Source organism: Nomascus leucogenys, chromosome 11, assembly GCF_006542625.1.
Source record: "Nomascus leucogenys isolate Asia chromosome 11, Asia_NLE_v1, whole genome shotgun sequence".
In the NCBI taxonomy this organism is placed as follows: Eukaryota; Metazoa; Chordata; class Mammalia; order Primates; family Hylobatidae; genus Nomascus; species Nomascus leucogenys.
Genome location: NC_044391.1, coordinates 35909125 through 35926602, shown reverse-complemented (window position 1 = coordinate 35926602; position 17478 = coordinate 35909125). Strand labels below are relative to the sequence as shown.

Genomic DNA, 17478 nt, shown 5'->3' with positions numbered 1-17478 from the left:
TTATGGACACAAGCAGCCTCCAAATTTCTAAATAATATGTGTTCTTTTAGGAAATATTGGGTGCTAATAGCATTAGCAACAATAAATGATGAAATACCTTAGAGAAAAGCAGGAGTGGTCCTCCATGAAAATTAACATCAAGTGAATTATCCAGTAATCCGTATTGCTTGGTGAGATGTGTATTAGTCCATTTCCATGCTGCAGATAAAGACATACCTGAGACTGGGTAATTTATAAAGAAAAAGAGATTTAATGAATTCACAGTTCTATGTGCCTGGGAAGATCTGGCAATCATGGCAGAAGGTAAAAGGCACATCTTACATGGCAGCAGACAAGAGAGAGAATATGAGAGCCAAGTGAAAAGAGTTTTCTCTTAAAAAACCACCAGATCTCATGAGACTTATTCACTACCATGAGAACAATATGGGGGAAAACGCCCCCATGATTAAATTTTCTCCCACCTACTCCCTCTCATAACACATGGGAATTATGGGAGCTAAAATTCCCAATGAGATTTGGGTGGGGACACAGCCAAACCATATCAATATGGAAGTAGCACCATGAGTCATGGATTGGGAGTTTAAAGACTAAACTCATTCTCACTTCTAGGGAGCTGCATAATCTCTAGAAAGCCCCTTAAACTCAAATCTATTCTTTCTAAAAGGCAAACATTAGCATCTCTCCTGTTTCTGCATTTAAAAAAAATTACCACAATTAATCAGGCCAAAATGTATAATTTACCAGAAAATCATTTGGAAATCACACAGCTCTATATAAATACAAAGTTTTGTAATTTTGTCTCTAAAGAAAAATAACTGAGTGAAATATTTTGTAGAAATCGCCATTACAGAATTTACTGACTCCCTAATTTTATGTTCTCACAGGAATGAGGTGCTGAATAAATGATTACCTTTGTTTCAGTTAGGATCATGATTGGCCTTATGGAACAATAGCAAAGTTCTAAGTCATAGGCTTCTTTTCCCAGCACAACTGGAAGAAGTTAGTTCAAAGCCAGTATGACAGCTTCAAGTTGTTTTAAAGGACTGGACTCCTTTTTGTCCCCTTTTTCACCTTTCAGGAATTAAGTCCACATTCCTGTGAGTAAGGTGGTAGTGATGAAGGGTGGAAGGGACCTCTATTTAGATAACCATTTCTAGTTACAAAAGAACCCAGGAAATTCAGAATTTATTTGTTTATTAGCTGGGCACGTGGCTGCCTAGATGAAATGAGATGCAAATAAATAAACTATGCTGCCACTTGGAGATATCTAATTGAAATTAACCAAATTATTAATATAATTCTCTTTCAGGTATAAAGAATATAATTATATTTTGGAAATTATTCTTATAATAAAGCTTGATTCTCTTTGGAATTCATAAGCTAAAGCCTTTTGAGAGAGTAGACTACGTAACTATGTGCTATTTACATATATGTGCATATATTCTGGTTTAAGTTTTGGCTACCTTAACTTGATTTTTGCTGAGTTATGTAAACCAATTAAGTTTCAGTTTTTTCTCTAAAACAATATTTACCTCATAGACTCACTAAGGAAATTAAATGGGATTAAAAACTCTGTAATTGCACTTTGCGCTCTGTTCTTGGTGCAGCATCGATACTATTGGCGTTGAGTTAATGAATGTTATAGAGAGCCTTACCTTCAGACTTTTGCCGTGAAAGTTGTATTATTTCTAGTTCTCGTTCCACCACATATCCAGCTCCCTTCTCTCTGTCCCAATATAATTCTCAAGGGACCCCTTAGCCTCAATTGCAGGCTTATTTCCTCCCTCACCTTTGAGATCTATTCTCATTCCTACTTGTAGATAGTAAACATGATTTTTCTTCTATCTCATTTCCCCTCCTCCTTTGTGTCCACCTCAGGCTCCACTGCTGCCTGTATCCCCACCTCTTACTCTCCCATCTCATCCCAAGTTACTGGTGACCACTCATACCACTTTGGTCATTCCCCACTTCAATTTAATGATTGCGAACGCACATGAGGTTTTGACTTGGATTTATTTTGCAAAATTAAGTATTACGCTGTCACATTTCAAACCCTTGGGCATTCAAAGATGATAAGTCTTTCTTTGCAGATTTACAGAAATTACATCAAAGCACTGAACACATTTGCAGCTTTTATCAGATTGAATGAACACTGCAAAGACCAATCAGCCTGAGACATATAAATGTAATTGATGGATACAACCTTTGTGCATTAACTGAAAAAGATATCTTGATTATTGAAAATAATATATATCAGCAAAAACACTTACGGTTCCCAGAAACTAAAACAGAGTTAAATATCTATTTACTGTGAAATGAAGTTTTAAGTATATTATATTGACTTGATTTCTCAATTCAAAATCTCAATCAAGTGATTATAGTAAATATTTTAGCTATATAAGTTTATATACCTGTCATTGTTTTCTAACTGGGAAAGAGGAATGGAAACTATGAAATAAGGATTCTATTAGAGGGAGACCAAAACACATTGGAACCCTACATTATTCAATAGATACAGGCAGAGTTTGTGAAATATTCTAGGCCTACGATCATCTTAGTAAAGATTTTTGTTAAGTATTTTCTTGGCAGGTGACACTTAGGGAAGTAGATTAATTCTATGTTAAGACACAGATGATTTGTTTCTTCCATGACATGTTGGGTTACACTTTTAATTCAGTTCTGATTGTATGCTCTGTACAATTTTCTTCATTTTAGATTTCTAGACCTAAATCTAGAAGGGTTTTTGTTGTTGTTGTTGTTGTTTTGTTGTTGTTGTTGTTGTTTTGGAGACAGAGTCTTGCTCTGTCACCCAGTTTGGATGGAGTGCAGTGGTACAATCTCAGCTCACTGCAATCTCCTCCTCCTGAGTTCAAGCGATTCTCCTGCCTCAGCCTCCCGAGTAGCTGGTACTACAGGTGCATGCCACCACACCAAGCTAATTTTATATATATACTTTTTTTTTTTTTTTGAGTAGAAATGGGGCTTTGCCATTTTGGTCTCAGACTCCTGAACTCAGGTGATATGCCCACCTCAGCCTCCCAAAGTGCTGGGTTAACAGGCATGAGCCACTGCACCTGGCCTAAATCTAGAGATTTAAAATAAATGCCTTAAGAGAAATTCCATCTCTTTAATCCATTAAAAATGAGTCTGGAATTTGCTTGGTAGAAGAAACTTTGTATTTAAGGGAGCATTTTCATCACATAAATGATCTATTTGTGGTTATAGTAAGTGTATAGTAAGTTTATTGTTTCTACAAGTTTGTTTCTGAAGCTTACAGTTAATTATGTGAAATGACCATTACAGACGTTTTCTGGCATTGCGAATGCTACGTATTGTATGCAGGAAAGAGCAAGAGTGGGATTTATAATTTATATTATCTTCTTGGAAGTTGTCTCTAGATTCTCTGAGGTCAATTTGTTTCATATTTTGAATTAGTCTGCCCAATTTCATGAACTCTTCTGTATGAAATATTTGTAACCTAGAGAAATTCTCAGTAAGATTATTAAAACTTAATTAAAATCTCCTCATCTGATTCGCTAGCTGTAGTCATGGGTTTCTGTTTTGGAATTGAGACGCATAGTAATCATTTGTACATTTGCTTTCAATCCTGTCATATTCTAATTTTCATAAGTTTTTATTTACAGCAGATGAGAAATATATTTTATTTCCAATAATAATTGATTTGTCAAAGGTAATTTTTGCCAGGCACATTGGCTCACACCTGTTAATTCCAACATTTTGGAGGCTGACGTAGGAGAATCACTTGAGGCCAGGAGTTTGAGAGTAGCCTGGACAACATAGCTTGACCTCATCTCTCATCTCTAAAGAAAAAAAGAAACGTTAGTCAGGCATGATGGCTCATGCCTATAATCCCGGCTTACTTGAGGGGTCAAGGCAAGAGGATCACTTAAGCCCAGGAGTTCAAGGCTGCAGTGAGCTATAATCACACCACTGAACTCCAGCCTTGGTGACAGGGAGAGATTCTATCTCAAAAAAAAAAAAAAAAAAAAAAAAGAATTTTCTTAAGAACTTTGACTTTTTGGAGTAAAATGGAAATCTAGGCAGTAGGCATAATTAAATATTTAGAAATAGTTACAATGATTAACTTAAAGTTCACATAGAAAATTACTAACATTCACTTATGGTAGAAGCCCACAGAGTTTTAATCCAGCTCCTTTTATGCTTATTGGTCCTATTCTAGATTCATCTTGGCTTTTTTAAAACCACCTTACTAGTCTAACCTATGAGCATTATTTAAGGTCAATTCTAAATTTAAAATTCTAAGGTTTCATTTCTTTTCAATACATGACAATTAAAATCAAGCAAACAGGAGGAAACTGCTAGCGACAGACATGTTGTTTGCAGCAGGATGTGAATGTTAAACAGTCTAATATGATGGAAGAGGAAATAAGTTAAAAATACTGAAAAGATTAGAAGGCACAACTACCACTCTGCAGTCTGGAGTCATTTCATGGAAAGTGAGTAGCCCTACACGCTCTGCCCACCACAGTACGTGGCGTGTGTTACTTAACAAGATGACTCTGGCCATTATGAAAAGGTTAAAGGTAATGCTATGTATCAATTTTAATAAGACAAAGATTAATCTTTTACTTCAATTAAATCTATAGATTTAATGAAATACTTTTAATCTAAATTATTGAAGTTTAAATGTAAATGTTTAATGCATAATGTATAGAGGAAAATATAAAACAATTTATATTGATACTCCGGTGCTCACCTTAATTAATAATTGTCAATACTTTACCATAGATTTGGTACTGGTGCTTTTTAGACTTCTGTGCACACACAGCTCTCCATTCTACCACAAGCATTGAATCTCAAGGACTGTGGTCCCTGTGTTCTGGGTGCTTCTGTTTGCCTCTCTAGATATTCTCTCTGCCCTTGTCCATTCTGCTGTCTCCCTGAGAAATGTCCTGTGTAGAAGACAGCAAAGTTCCCTTGCCCTCTTTCTTCTAGTGGAGTTGGCCAGTTGAGATCCCCACAGTAGATGAGAGGAAATAAAGCAGGGTTCGGGTTCTTATGTTCCTGGATACCTGGGTGAAAAAGTCACCTGGGGCTAGATGTCTTTTCCTCCCAAGGCCGTTTTCTCTATATAACTCTTTCCCTCTGGGTCTGGTAACTAGCTCCTCACATTGTCCCTTTGGACATATGAGTGTTTTACCTACCCCAGTATTCTGCATGATCCTATGTGGTTTTCCACAGACTTTTTGGTAGTCATTTTAAAACAGTAAACTTTCCTCCAATTACAACAGTGCACTTCTTCAGGTTAGAGGCCACCATCTGTTTTTGACAGAATAATGATGCTGCCCCTTCTCCCAGTGTATAGCTACTACTTTCCCTAGGGGCCCTTCCTGAATGGGAGGGACAATGGGAAGATACTGAAGTAAGGCAGGCCTTATCTCATAGATAACCTGGGTATCACTGCCCTCTGCAACACAATCACAAGAGTGATATGACTGTGTCCAACTTTATGGAATAATTATTTTTTTTAAAAAAGACTAAAATGGATTGTAAAGTTTGAGATTAATAACTTAAACTGAATTCTAATTATAAATTTTGCCATCACCTAATATCAAATACCCAAGAAATTAAATAATTCACTTGGAACCTGCTCACAGGTGCAGCCACCTTCATCCAAAGTGTCCCTATTTTTTTTTTTTTTTGAGTTGGAGTTTTATTCTTGTTACCCAGGCCAGAGTGCAATGGCGCAGTCTTGGCTCACTGCAACCTCCGCCTCCTGGGTTCAAGTGATTCTCCTGCCTCAGCCTCCCAGTAGCTGGGATTACAGGTGCCTGCCACCATGCCCAGCTATTTTTTTTTTTCTGTATTTTTAGTAGAGACGGGTTTTCACCATGTTGACCAGGCTGGTCTCAAGTCATCTGCCTGTCTCAGTCTCCCAAAGTGCTGGGATTACAGGCGTGAGCCACTGCACCCGGCCAGGTGTCCCTATTTAAAATCTGCTTTTGAATTTTCATGTACCATTCAGCAAATCCTATATCCTACTCTAGGGATTTGCTTTATTCTAAATCCCATTAACTTGCTCTCAATCATGTATTTCTCCAAGTCTCTAAGTTATTTCATTCTAGAAAAATGCCCTGGTTGTTCCAGCAGTGTAATCCAAAAGTAAGTAACAGAAATCTACAATGGGTTCCATCTGATGTATTCACAGCAGGCGAAGTTGCAGATGTGCAACATAATGCATCTGAGTTCCTGTGGAATCACACACACACACACACAGACACACACCCCTCATGAGCATTAGTTCTAAAAGACAAAAAATGCAGTCTAACAGAGAAAAGTCCAGGTGCTCCTACCTATGCTCACATTTAGAACAGCTTGTATCATTCCTCAGATACTGTAACATCAACTCCCTAAATCTTTGTAACTCAGGATAGTGTGTTACACACAATCTCCACTGATTGTGTGTGTGTGTGTTTGTGTGTGTGTCTTTCAGTAATTATCATTTTTCCCCATAGGACTCAGATTAGCAGACTTTTTACCTATATATTTATAATTACTTTTGCCATTGTAAATGGTATTTTTTCTGTTACTTTGTTTTAATGTTGTCAATTCCACTAATTGTTATATACTATTCCTATATCTGGGAAACTTTAAACTCTTCTCTCAATTTATGTGGATTTCAGTTTATTTCTTTGAATTTGCTGTATATAACATTATATCATGTACAAATAATGATAGCTTTTCTTTTTCTTTATGATACATGTAACTTTTATTGTTTAATTCTTCTGTTATATTTCTAAAGACCGCACATACAATGTTAAATAGATACTCAGCAGTGCTATCTGGGGTGTGTTAGGCCGTTCTTGCTTGCTATAAAGAAACACCTGAGGCTGGGTAATTTCTAAGAAAAGAGATTTAATTGGCTTAAGGTTCTGCAGACTGTACAGGAAGCATAGCACCAGCATAAGCTTCTGTTGAAGCCTGAGGAAGCTTACGATCGTGGCAGAAAGCAAAGGGGCAACAGGTGCCTCACATGGCAATATCAGGAGCAAGAGGTGTGGGGAGATGCCACACACTTTAGGAAGCCAGATCTCATGAGAACTCACCCATTGTGGCAACACCAAGGAGATGGTGCTGAAGCACTCATAAGAAATCTGCCCCCATGATCTAATTTCCTCCCACGAGGCTCCACGTCCAACACTGGGTACCACAATTCAACATGATATTCAGAGGGGAAAACAGCCACGCTATATCGTCGTGTTAAAATAAGTCTTTCTTTTCAAAACGACAGTTTTTACCTCTAGAGTTTTACTGTTTGGTTGTTGTATGTCGACTTTGTGGAGTTGACGTATATATAGACTTTGCTATGCCTATTCTAATGTGCTCATATGCCTTTTTGCTAAGTTATAGATTCTAAACTGCGTGTTAAATAAAAAATAATGCAAATTCAAATTAAGAGGATAAAAATAACCATGGATTCAAGAAAGACTTAAAATATTATAGAATAATGTTTTTCTCAAAAAAAAAAAAAAAAACCCTACATGAACAGATGAAGTATAAGTTTCCCATGCCTGCTGTAACAAATTACCACAAACCTGTTGGCTTATAACAACAGAAACGTATTGTCTCACAGTTCAAGAGATGATAAATCCAAATTTAATATCCCTGGACTAAAATCAAGGTGCTCCCAGGTCTATGCTCCCTCCAGAGGCGATGGGGAAGAAAACATTTCTTGCCGCTCTCGGCTTCTGGTGGCTTTCAGCATTCTTTAAGCTGTGGCTGCACCACTCCAATGTCTGCCTTTATAGTCGCATCGTCTCCTCCTGTCTAATCTCTGTTTCTCTCTCATAAGGAAATTGTGAAGGGAATTAGGTCCCACCTGGATAATCTTCTCATCACCAAATTATTAATCATATTTTCAAAAACCTTTACCATCGAAGGTAACATTTCAAGGTTCTAGAGATTAGGACCTGATATGTTTAGGGATCACAGTCATCCCACTGCTAACTGTCCTCTTGCCCCCAAAGATTCATGTCTGTGTGCAAAATACATTTACCTCATTTTGATATCCCCAAATGGCTCAGTCCTTTATATCATCAACTTAAGTAGAAAATCTGATCTAAATATCTTCAGCTCCAAGTCCCAAAACTCATCATGTAAATAACCTAAATCAGATATAGATGACACTTGGTATGATCCAACTTCAGGTAAAATATCTCTCCATTTGTGGACATGTGAAAGTAGAGAACAAGTTATGTGCTTTCAAAATACAGTGGCAAAAAAAGCATAGTATGACAGTTGTACACATTCCTATTCCCACAAAAAGAAAGTGCAATGTAGAGAGGAGTCACTGGTTCCAGTCGATATCAATCATGAAGTTGATCACTTCTGTAAAAAAAAGTTACCAGGTTCCAGCTATTAGCATTTGATAACTTTTTGGGGGGCACCACTGAGCCCACTACAGATGATGTAATAAAACACATAATTTATGAAGAGATAGAAAAACTAATATATCAGAGAAATCAAGAAAACCAAAATGTTAGCTCTAAAAAAAATGCCAGGCCAACATTTCACAGATGATTAAAGAACAAATAATTCCCATGCATTATTAACTATTCTGCAGCATAAAGAAGAAAACCTTCTGGCTCTGTTTATCAACCCAGCACTACAGATATCAATATCTGATACAATCTGCCTGGGAAATAATCCCACTTGTGGCTATTATTGTAATTTTCTTTAAAGATATTAACAGGTAAAAATAGTGCCTTATATAAATATCATATTCAGGTAATGATTGTCAGGAGAGCATAGTACATTCAGGTAAAGACTGTCAGGAGAGCAAACGTTGTTTTATTCCAGATGGGAAATACAGAACCACAATCTCTTATCTAAAAGCTCAATCTAACAAAGCTTTGTAAACCCAAATTTTTATAGTTTCTTAGTGAGAACTATAACCTGAACTAAGCTGCTCTTTGTGGTATTACAAAGTGTAGTGTTTCTAGTGTAACTGTAATTACAGTTAGCTCTATCTCACATTGTTAATTTATCTTTCCTTGAGTCAATATTCATATGTACTAGTGCAGAAATATTTATGTGAAGTTTAAGTATAGTGTGATACTCCTCACCCTTTTGAGTTTGTTAGATAATTTATCATATACGAATGCATAGCCCACAAAATTCTGAATACCAAAGCAAAAATTTCCTCATATACTTCATCTTAAAGATTATGCAATTTATTTAATTAACCATCTCAATAAACCAAAGGAGAAGGTATTATGAATCTCAAAATCATGAATATATTTCAATAGTAATAGCTAACATTTATTTTCTTGCTTTCTATACACCAGGCACAGTTCTCGTTATCTTCCAGGTATTAGAACACCAGATCTTCAAAGCAAGGCAGGCATTATTAAAATTATTCTTATTTTAATATAGGAAAATGACAATAATGGAAATCTAAGCAAACTTTTCAAGGTAAAATATTCAGTAAAATTTAGAGCTGGGTCTTGAACCCAGTCAATTTAATATACAGAGATAAATGGACACAGACTTCAATATGTAGTCCACGTAAGAAGAAATATGAATGAACAAAAGCTTAGGAAAAGATTGTTGTTATTGTATACCTTTGACAAAACTTATTGAAGTGTACACTTAAAATTGGCAATTTTCTTGTATGCAATAACACTTCGAAAATATTACTGGAAATCTTTAACAAAATATTCAACAAATACAGCACCGAAAACCAGCTTTTGAAACTTTTTAGTAAATTACAATTTTTGAGAAAAAGAAAAGTTTGCACACAGGGAGAGACTGGAATTTATTCCTCCAAAAACAAGGAAGAACTAAATTATTTCAATAATAAAAACCCATATAGTATGCAAGATATTTTTAATTCTAAAATTAGATTTTGGAATAACTCTTTTGATGACACTCATTTCTAACTGGCTAAATTTATATTCGATTCTAAAATGGAATAAAATTGAAAACATATTTAATGTGGTGCAATGGTCAAATCATCAAAAACGAACAATTTACTTGACAAATTTTAGAAACTATTTGTGAGAGAAAGATTCTTTAAACAGAATAAAAGATAATATTGATGACAATATTTGGGTACATATATTTTACCTTTTATAAAGACAACATTCTCCTCAGCAGAATTTGCTATAGGCTCTGGGATCTCAATACATATAGAATATTCTCTCAATTGAAAATGCTATGATCCATAGAAAATAATCAGCTTTTCAAATTAATCATAAAATGCAAATTTGGAGATTTAGGGCAATTTTACTTAAAACATAAATAAGTCTATACAGAAAAAGGAAAAATACGTTTCAGAAAAATTCTAGTGACCAAGTATTGGAGACAGATATGGCTAATAAGCTGATTATTTGATATACATATATTTGTATATACTTATATATGTAAATATAGCAAGAAAAGTTGCTAATTATTTTTTTACTGTTTGAATAACACAATGAGGCTTAAATTTGTTTTGCTTTAATAAAATTGATTTATTTTCATTTCTTCGATTTTTTTAATTAATTAAAAATAAAGCTATATAGGTTAAGGAAATAATAAGCAATTTGAGTCTTTAAAAATATATTTCAAAAATATGTCATTTAACCATATTTAGCATTCTCATTTAACTTTAAGAAAATACTGGTTTGTATATAAGATGTATGAAAATATGAGCTATAAATAATACTGTTCCAATTGCTATAGAGAATGATATTAAATCTCCACCAAGGTGCTTTGAAGGGATGTCAGTATCCTCTTTTAAAGATAAGGAAGCTGTGATTCTCAATGAATAAATAATTTGTTTGAAGTCACAAGGCTTGGAAGTAGAAAGTCTGAATTCAGAGTTTCTGCCTTCTAGGAAGCGGAAGTAATGCTGATTTATTTCTGTTGTCTAAAAACTGTAATGCATTCAGACAGAAATGGTAAAATTTATTTTAAAATTGCATTTTAGCTTTTTCTTATTTGGCCTGTCTTTAGAGAACCTTTAGTGTCTCTTGAAAAATGGCTGCTGGATAATGTTGCAGATTTTGGCAGTACTCTATCAAGCCCTTTGGAGTTATGCCAAAGGGACAGGGTCCCATGTGAATTGGATCTGAATTCTCATCCAAATGAACACCTGCTGTCATTGTTCCTTATCAATCCTGTAGTTGGCAATGCCAGCTCTCTTTTTATGGTGGAACCTATTCAACACAAGGAAAAGACCTGCTAGTGTTTGACACTAAGTTTTATTTTTTCCCCTCTTAACTAAATGATCCATTGCCCAAGTATCTTGAAGATAGATAAGCTAATATCAGTTTTATCTTTGGCTATGCAGTCCTGTGTTTCTAGGAGTTTACCCAATTATAGTCTAGTCTACTTAAATGGTCTTTTGCTGTCTCTCCCCTCTCTTCTCCCTCCTCTCTTCTTGCCTCTCTCCCTTTCTCTATTCTGTTTATGTTGCTTTGTAAAGGAAGAAATTTGTTATTACAAAAATATACACTTGTAAAAAAAATTGTACTACACAATCTATTTTTAAAAGTCTCAGTCTCCCCGACTTAGCAGAAACAATTCAAGCAAAAGTAAATTCAATGATACTCTCCTTTTGGGAAGCAATATTGATCATTCATTTTTAGTGTTTGATTCATATTCCTTTGCTTTTGTTTAACTAGTCTGCTGAATGTATGCCTTTAATTGGAAGGTGTTCCAAATTGATTTTGTACCAGATTAGGGATAAAGTAAAAGTAAGTGCATTTCAAAATTAATTAATTGATCATGCTACATATACCATAAATAGCCCAGTTCAGATGTTTTTCCTGTAATCTCATACCACAGTAAGACAACTTCATATTATAAAGTATAATATGTTTATGACTTAATAGAATTAAATTTATAAAAAGGAACTCTGCGACTAGATTAGAGAGTGATCGTTGGATGAATAAAAGTGAACCATCTTGATATTTGTACTTCCTAGCAAACCAGGAAGTTGGCCATGTATATATAACAAAATAACATCTTAAATATTAAACCGTAGAAGGGGATTTTTGTAACCTTTATTATAAGCATTGTTTCTATACACCTCTATCTATATGTCTGGGTGATTTTCATTCATGGATTAATTCAATTACTTGACAAATTTTAGGGTATCAAATGTTTATACAGAAAAAAATTACAGTTAGCTCTATCCTGCAACTCTCTGCCATCTGCAGTGGGCATTGGTCCCTCTCTTTTTGTGCTTCGTGCTTTGTTATGCATGAGTAAGCACATTAGCCTTTCATTTCATTCATTAGACTTTTAATCCTTGATTAGTGTTTTCAAGATTCTCTCAAATACACAACTTCTTTATTTCCTTGAGTTTGGTTTTCTTTTTCTTTTATCTCCACTTTGAAACAAAATTAACAGTGAATGTCAACAATAGCCCTTTTCTGTTGAGATGACTGGTAAATATATTAGTTCCTCATTTGAGTGATTAATCATGTGTGGATGAAGAATGGGAAAATATCTCCACACTTGGAATAACAGAGATAATTGTTTAGAGTCAGTTGGAGCAGTCCGTGCTTGAAAAGCTTGGATAGCAGTATTTCACCAGTCTCACACATTGAGTATGATTTCTATCTCATGGAAAAATTCTGTATTTGCTAAAAGTAAAAAACATCCATTAGGGTCAGAACTGATGCACTTGGGGTCTCAGAAACAAATTGTATTTGTCACCAATTCCCCCAAAATTAATGTTTCTCTTTGTTGTTTTTTTTTTTCTATTCAACGAGATATGCCAGAAAGTTGCTTGTGGTCCAAACAGTTATTAATTACACATCAGGACAACCTGAGCAAATTCTGAAGTCAAGTATTGCACTTATCTTTACTAGACATGCACCCTCAAACTATCCTTTTACCCATAATTAATCTCAAATAATTAGGAGCTTCTGTACTGATCATTTCTCCACTTAGGCCATCCTTCTAACTGTTGCTTAACAATATTTTCCATTACTATTTGACATTTACATTCATATGTGCTATCTTCAACATACGTTGAACATGAGGCCAAAGCCAGTCATTAAAGGAGATATAGAAATTAAATAGCAATAAAGTCTTGGATGTAAATGTAACAAATAATCAATTGTGAAATTATTACATAAATCACTTCTGCATAGAATTTATATGGATCACACATTTTTGCCTAATTTCACATAATATTGTTGGCAATAATATTGTAAAGAAAAGTTCATTTTAAAATATTATTTTTTTATTTTAGCCTACATTTTCATAAGATAATAGGATCATAAACCGTCCTGTTTTTGTTTTCTATTTTCTTCCCTTAGGATGCCTCCATTGCACACAGATTCCACATCATGAGAGAAAAACACCCAGAGAAATTCAACAGTAGGTAAGATGACAAAAGAGATGAAATTATAGATATAGTTACTGAATTTTGCCATAAAAAGATCACTAGATGGTATAGAATATTTTATAATATAGTGGCTTAATGAGGCTTTGTGTGCGTGTGTGTGTGTGTGTGTGTGTGTGTGTGTGTGTAAATATTAAGATGATAGATAAATGAATTAATTTTTTCTTAGGTTGTGATGAAACTATGATGAAGAATGCAATGAGTCATCTCTATTTCATTCTCGTGCTATAAAGAAAGATTTCAAGTAAAATATGAAAATAATAGTTTTGAGACACACTGGAAGTTTGCATGACTTATATTAACAGCAATCAACCTTAATCCCAAGGAAAAACACAGGGTTCTGATTTGATAATGCTAAGTGTATATTACATAGGGATTATATATCTTTGGACTATAAGCTTCAAATTGACCTAAACTAAATGCAAAAGAAATTATAGTAATATCAATGCCAATATAAATTATTTTTAGAGACATTTCTTCAAGGAGAAAAGCCTTGACAAACAAAATTTCTTTCCTCATAAGAGCAATAGGCAAACATTTTTTCTTCAAAAAGGTAGACATTGACCTTCACAGTTACTCAGGGAAATAGGAAAGCCTTGGTTCTGTGTCTTCCCCATTTCTAGAAGGAAATATGGCTCTCTCCACCTCACTCCCCTAGAAGAGTGGGGTAGAAGAAGTGAATTATCTTTTGCTTCAATTATACTCATTTCCACTCTATTCAGCTCACAAAGCTACTAAACCATAACTAGCATTTCTGTATAGATATTTAAGTTACTTTATCTATTAATATTCAAAGCCAAGGGCTTTATTGTCTCTGCATTTGGCTTACATCTTGCCATAAATGTTACAGACCATTTATTAGATACCTGCCCCGGACATTCTTACATTTATTTCAATTTTGTCACTCATGAGTACATTGATGTAATCTTCTCCCATGTAGGTTCATAATAAATACTGTTAAAAACTATTTCAAAATTGTTTTATAGTTTTCTAAATATTAAAATTGAGTGCACTACTTTATGCATAAATCATCACAGCAAATGTTTCATGAGTTTGTATCAATTTTTCATTAAATTTACCAATTGAGATCTTTTTAGTAGGCCGGGCACGGTGGCTCATGCCTGTAATCCCAGCACTTTGGGAGGCCAAGGTGGGCAGATCATGAGGTCAGGAGTTCGAGACCAGCCCGACTAACATGAAGAAACTCTGTCTCTACTAAAAATACAAAAATGAGGGCGTGGTGGTGGGTGCCTGTAACCTAAGCTACTCAAGATGCTGAGGCAGGAGAATCATTTGAACCCAGGAGGTGGAGGTTGCAGTGAGCCAAGATTGCACCATTGCACTCCAGCCTGGGCAACAGAGCGAGATTCCATCTCAAAAAATATATATATATTTTTAGTAACTAAAAACATAATCTAATACCTATGTTGGGTATTGCCTTGATTTGTTTTTTACCCTACAAATCAATCATGACCTTATGATTTGCTTTTTTCCTCATAGCTCAGAAAACTATACTTTTTATTGTAAAGAAAATGAAATAAATGCATATATGGATATATATGTGTACATATATTTTCAGAATAATTCACACAAATTTTATAACTCTGGTTGCTTCTGGAGAGGGGAACAAAGTGGTTGTGGTGACAACTGTATTTTTCTTTATTGTACTGTTTGAATTTTGCTCCAGGTGCATTTCAAAATTAAATCAAAGTAATCTAATTAAAATTTTGCACCTATGAGTTGTCTTTGTACCTAGAATAGACATTTTTATTTTACAAGATTTAGTTTTAGTTCATGAAACACATGTGAAAATAAATTGACATAACAGTGAAAGTATATGTACTGTATAGATTTCAGCACTTGATTATACACCTCAAATATCCTGGAAATGAATATAGCCATTAATGTATACAAAACATATTATATAAGATAGAGTAGTCTATGCTCTTCCACATGTCATTCTATGAAGCATTCATATTTATATTCATATATATTATTTATGTTATATTCATAAAGAAGTTTATATTCATATATTAAAATAGGTTTCAAGCAAAAAAACAAAAGCGTGTTTGGATAATACCTTTTGGAGTGTACCTCTTAGAGAGTTAAAGGCTTTAAGAAATATACCAAGAAAACAAATGTTTACAATTTATAAGGCATTACTCTCCTAAACTTATTGAGGAGAGAGAGAAAGAGAGAGAAAAAGAGAGCCATAGCAACAGAAAAAGGAGAGAATTGTGGCAGCAGGGTGAGAGGGCAGGGGAGAATTGAATGTATAGAGAGGTATATCAATATATTTATGTGCTAATCATATTTGACAACCTATGTGTAAGAATGCCAATATTTATTACCCTCTCTCAAGCATCAGAGGCTAATGAATTTATTTCTGCAAAATAATTTTTAAGTCTTCTTACTCATAAAGACTTCTATTATTCACATATCTATTTAATTTTTTATTACTAATAGCTCTACTAATTTGTGACATTTCTCACTGCTCAATATGTGATTAGATGCCATTTACAACAATGTGTTCGTAAACTGCAATGTTTTTTACAATATGTAAAACTAACTATTAAAACTTCTTTGCAAATTTGAGTTTTGCAAAGAAAATGAATGAATCTGGCTTATAAATAGCTTATAGGGACTCTTTGCTAGAGATAATAACATAGAAAATACTCTCTAAAATGACACAAAGTCACAGGTTTCTATTGCAAGTTCAAGAACCAGGTATAGAGTAGATGTTCAATGTATTATTGGCCAAATGTTTTTTAAGATAATGATCAGCCACAGAATTCCATATATTACCAAGTCAATTAGGCATGTATGTTTCAATCTATACATTTGCAGATTAAGTCTACAGTTATCATTTCAAGCATTTAGGCAATTCCCTAAACCATAATGTGATATATTCATGATATGAACATTTTCTGATGAATTTCTGTGAGGAAGACATATTGTACCCAAGCAATTTTGTACTTACAATGGCAGATAGTTCAGATTTCAACATTGCGACAGGCTCAGCCATAGCACACTTTCATATTTTCAGGAATTTGCAAATGGATTTTTTTAAGTACTCCTAATAATGGTATTTCAGATCAGATCTCTTGTCACAATAAATCACATGTCATTAATATTATCCTCCAGCATGCTCACCTTGAAATTCATTTATATTTTAAAGAACATGATGTTTCTAACATTATCTTAAGGAAATTAATTACCAAAATATATAGTTCTGTTCTCTATGCTTCTTATGACAGAAATTGAAAGAACTGGGAAAGGTAATGATTTTTCCGGTGCTTAAGAGAGTGCTAGTTGAAAGGTTTATATCATATTCTTTCCAAATTTCTATATAAATCTAAGTTAACTGTTAAAAGAAAGCATGCTATTTAACTTTCTAAACTTTAAGATATTCTTCCAACAAACTGAATTTGAATAAAAACTTCCAGTCCTTTAGACTCAAGAAAAAAAAAAACTTTAAATATTTATGCTACTAGAATTTTAAACTATTTATTACATAATATTGATATTCAAAATATTTATATAAATTGGCAATTAGTATTTATAAACATATTTACATTCATAATTCACATACATAATACTTCTCATGGTGCTATTTAGATAGATGACTTTAAATACTTCCTTTTTGGAAAAAAAGGATATTAATACTTATTTATTACCACACTAAAACAAGCAACATTAAAAAGGGCAATTATAAAGGCGTATAATGATTTTAGAAAAACATGCAAAGCAGTGTGAAATTCCTTGTGTAAAACTATGTAACATTGAAAAGGACTTCCAAGTAACATGCAAAATGGAACCAGTTATAGGAAAAGTATCGGCAGTGTATTAGTCTGTTTTCACACTGCTGATAAAGACATACCTGAGACTGGACAATTTACAAAAGAAAGGTTTATTGGACTTGCAGTTCCACATGGCTGAGAAGGCCTCACAATCACGGAAGGGCAGAAGGCAAGGAGGAGCAAGTCACATCTTATGTGGATGGCAGCAGGCAAAGAGAGAGAGGGCTTATGCAGGGAAACTCCCCCATATAGAACCGTCAGATCTCATGAGACTTATTCACTATCATAAGAACA

General features: G+C 34.2%; 1 protein-coding gene across 15 annotated transcripts in view; it reads left to right on the top strand.

Annotated features, from left to right (window-relative positions):
- The window catches only part of DGKB (diacylglycerol kinase beta), a 799601-nt gene that overhangs the window by 457029 nt on the left and 325094 nt on the right, over nucleotides 1–17478 (top strand). For all 15 annotated transcript variants that reach the window (XM_030822175.1, XM_030822171.1, XM_030822169.1 and 12 more), the window contains one exon: nucleotides 13299–13363. In XM_030822175.1, coding sequence (XP_030678035.1) covers nucleotides 13299–13363 — 65 coding nt within the window. The remainder of the gene's footprint in view (nucleotides 1–13298; nucleotides 13364–17478) is intronic.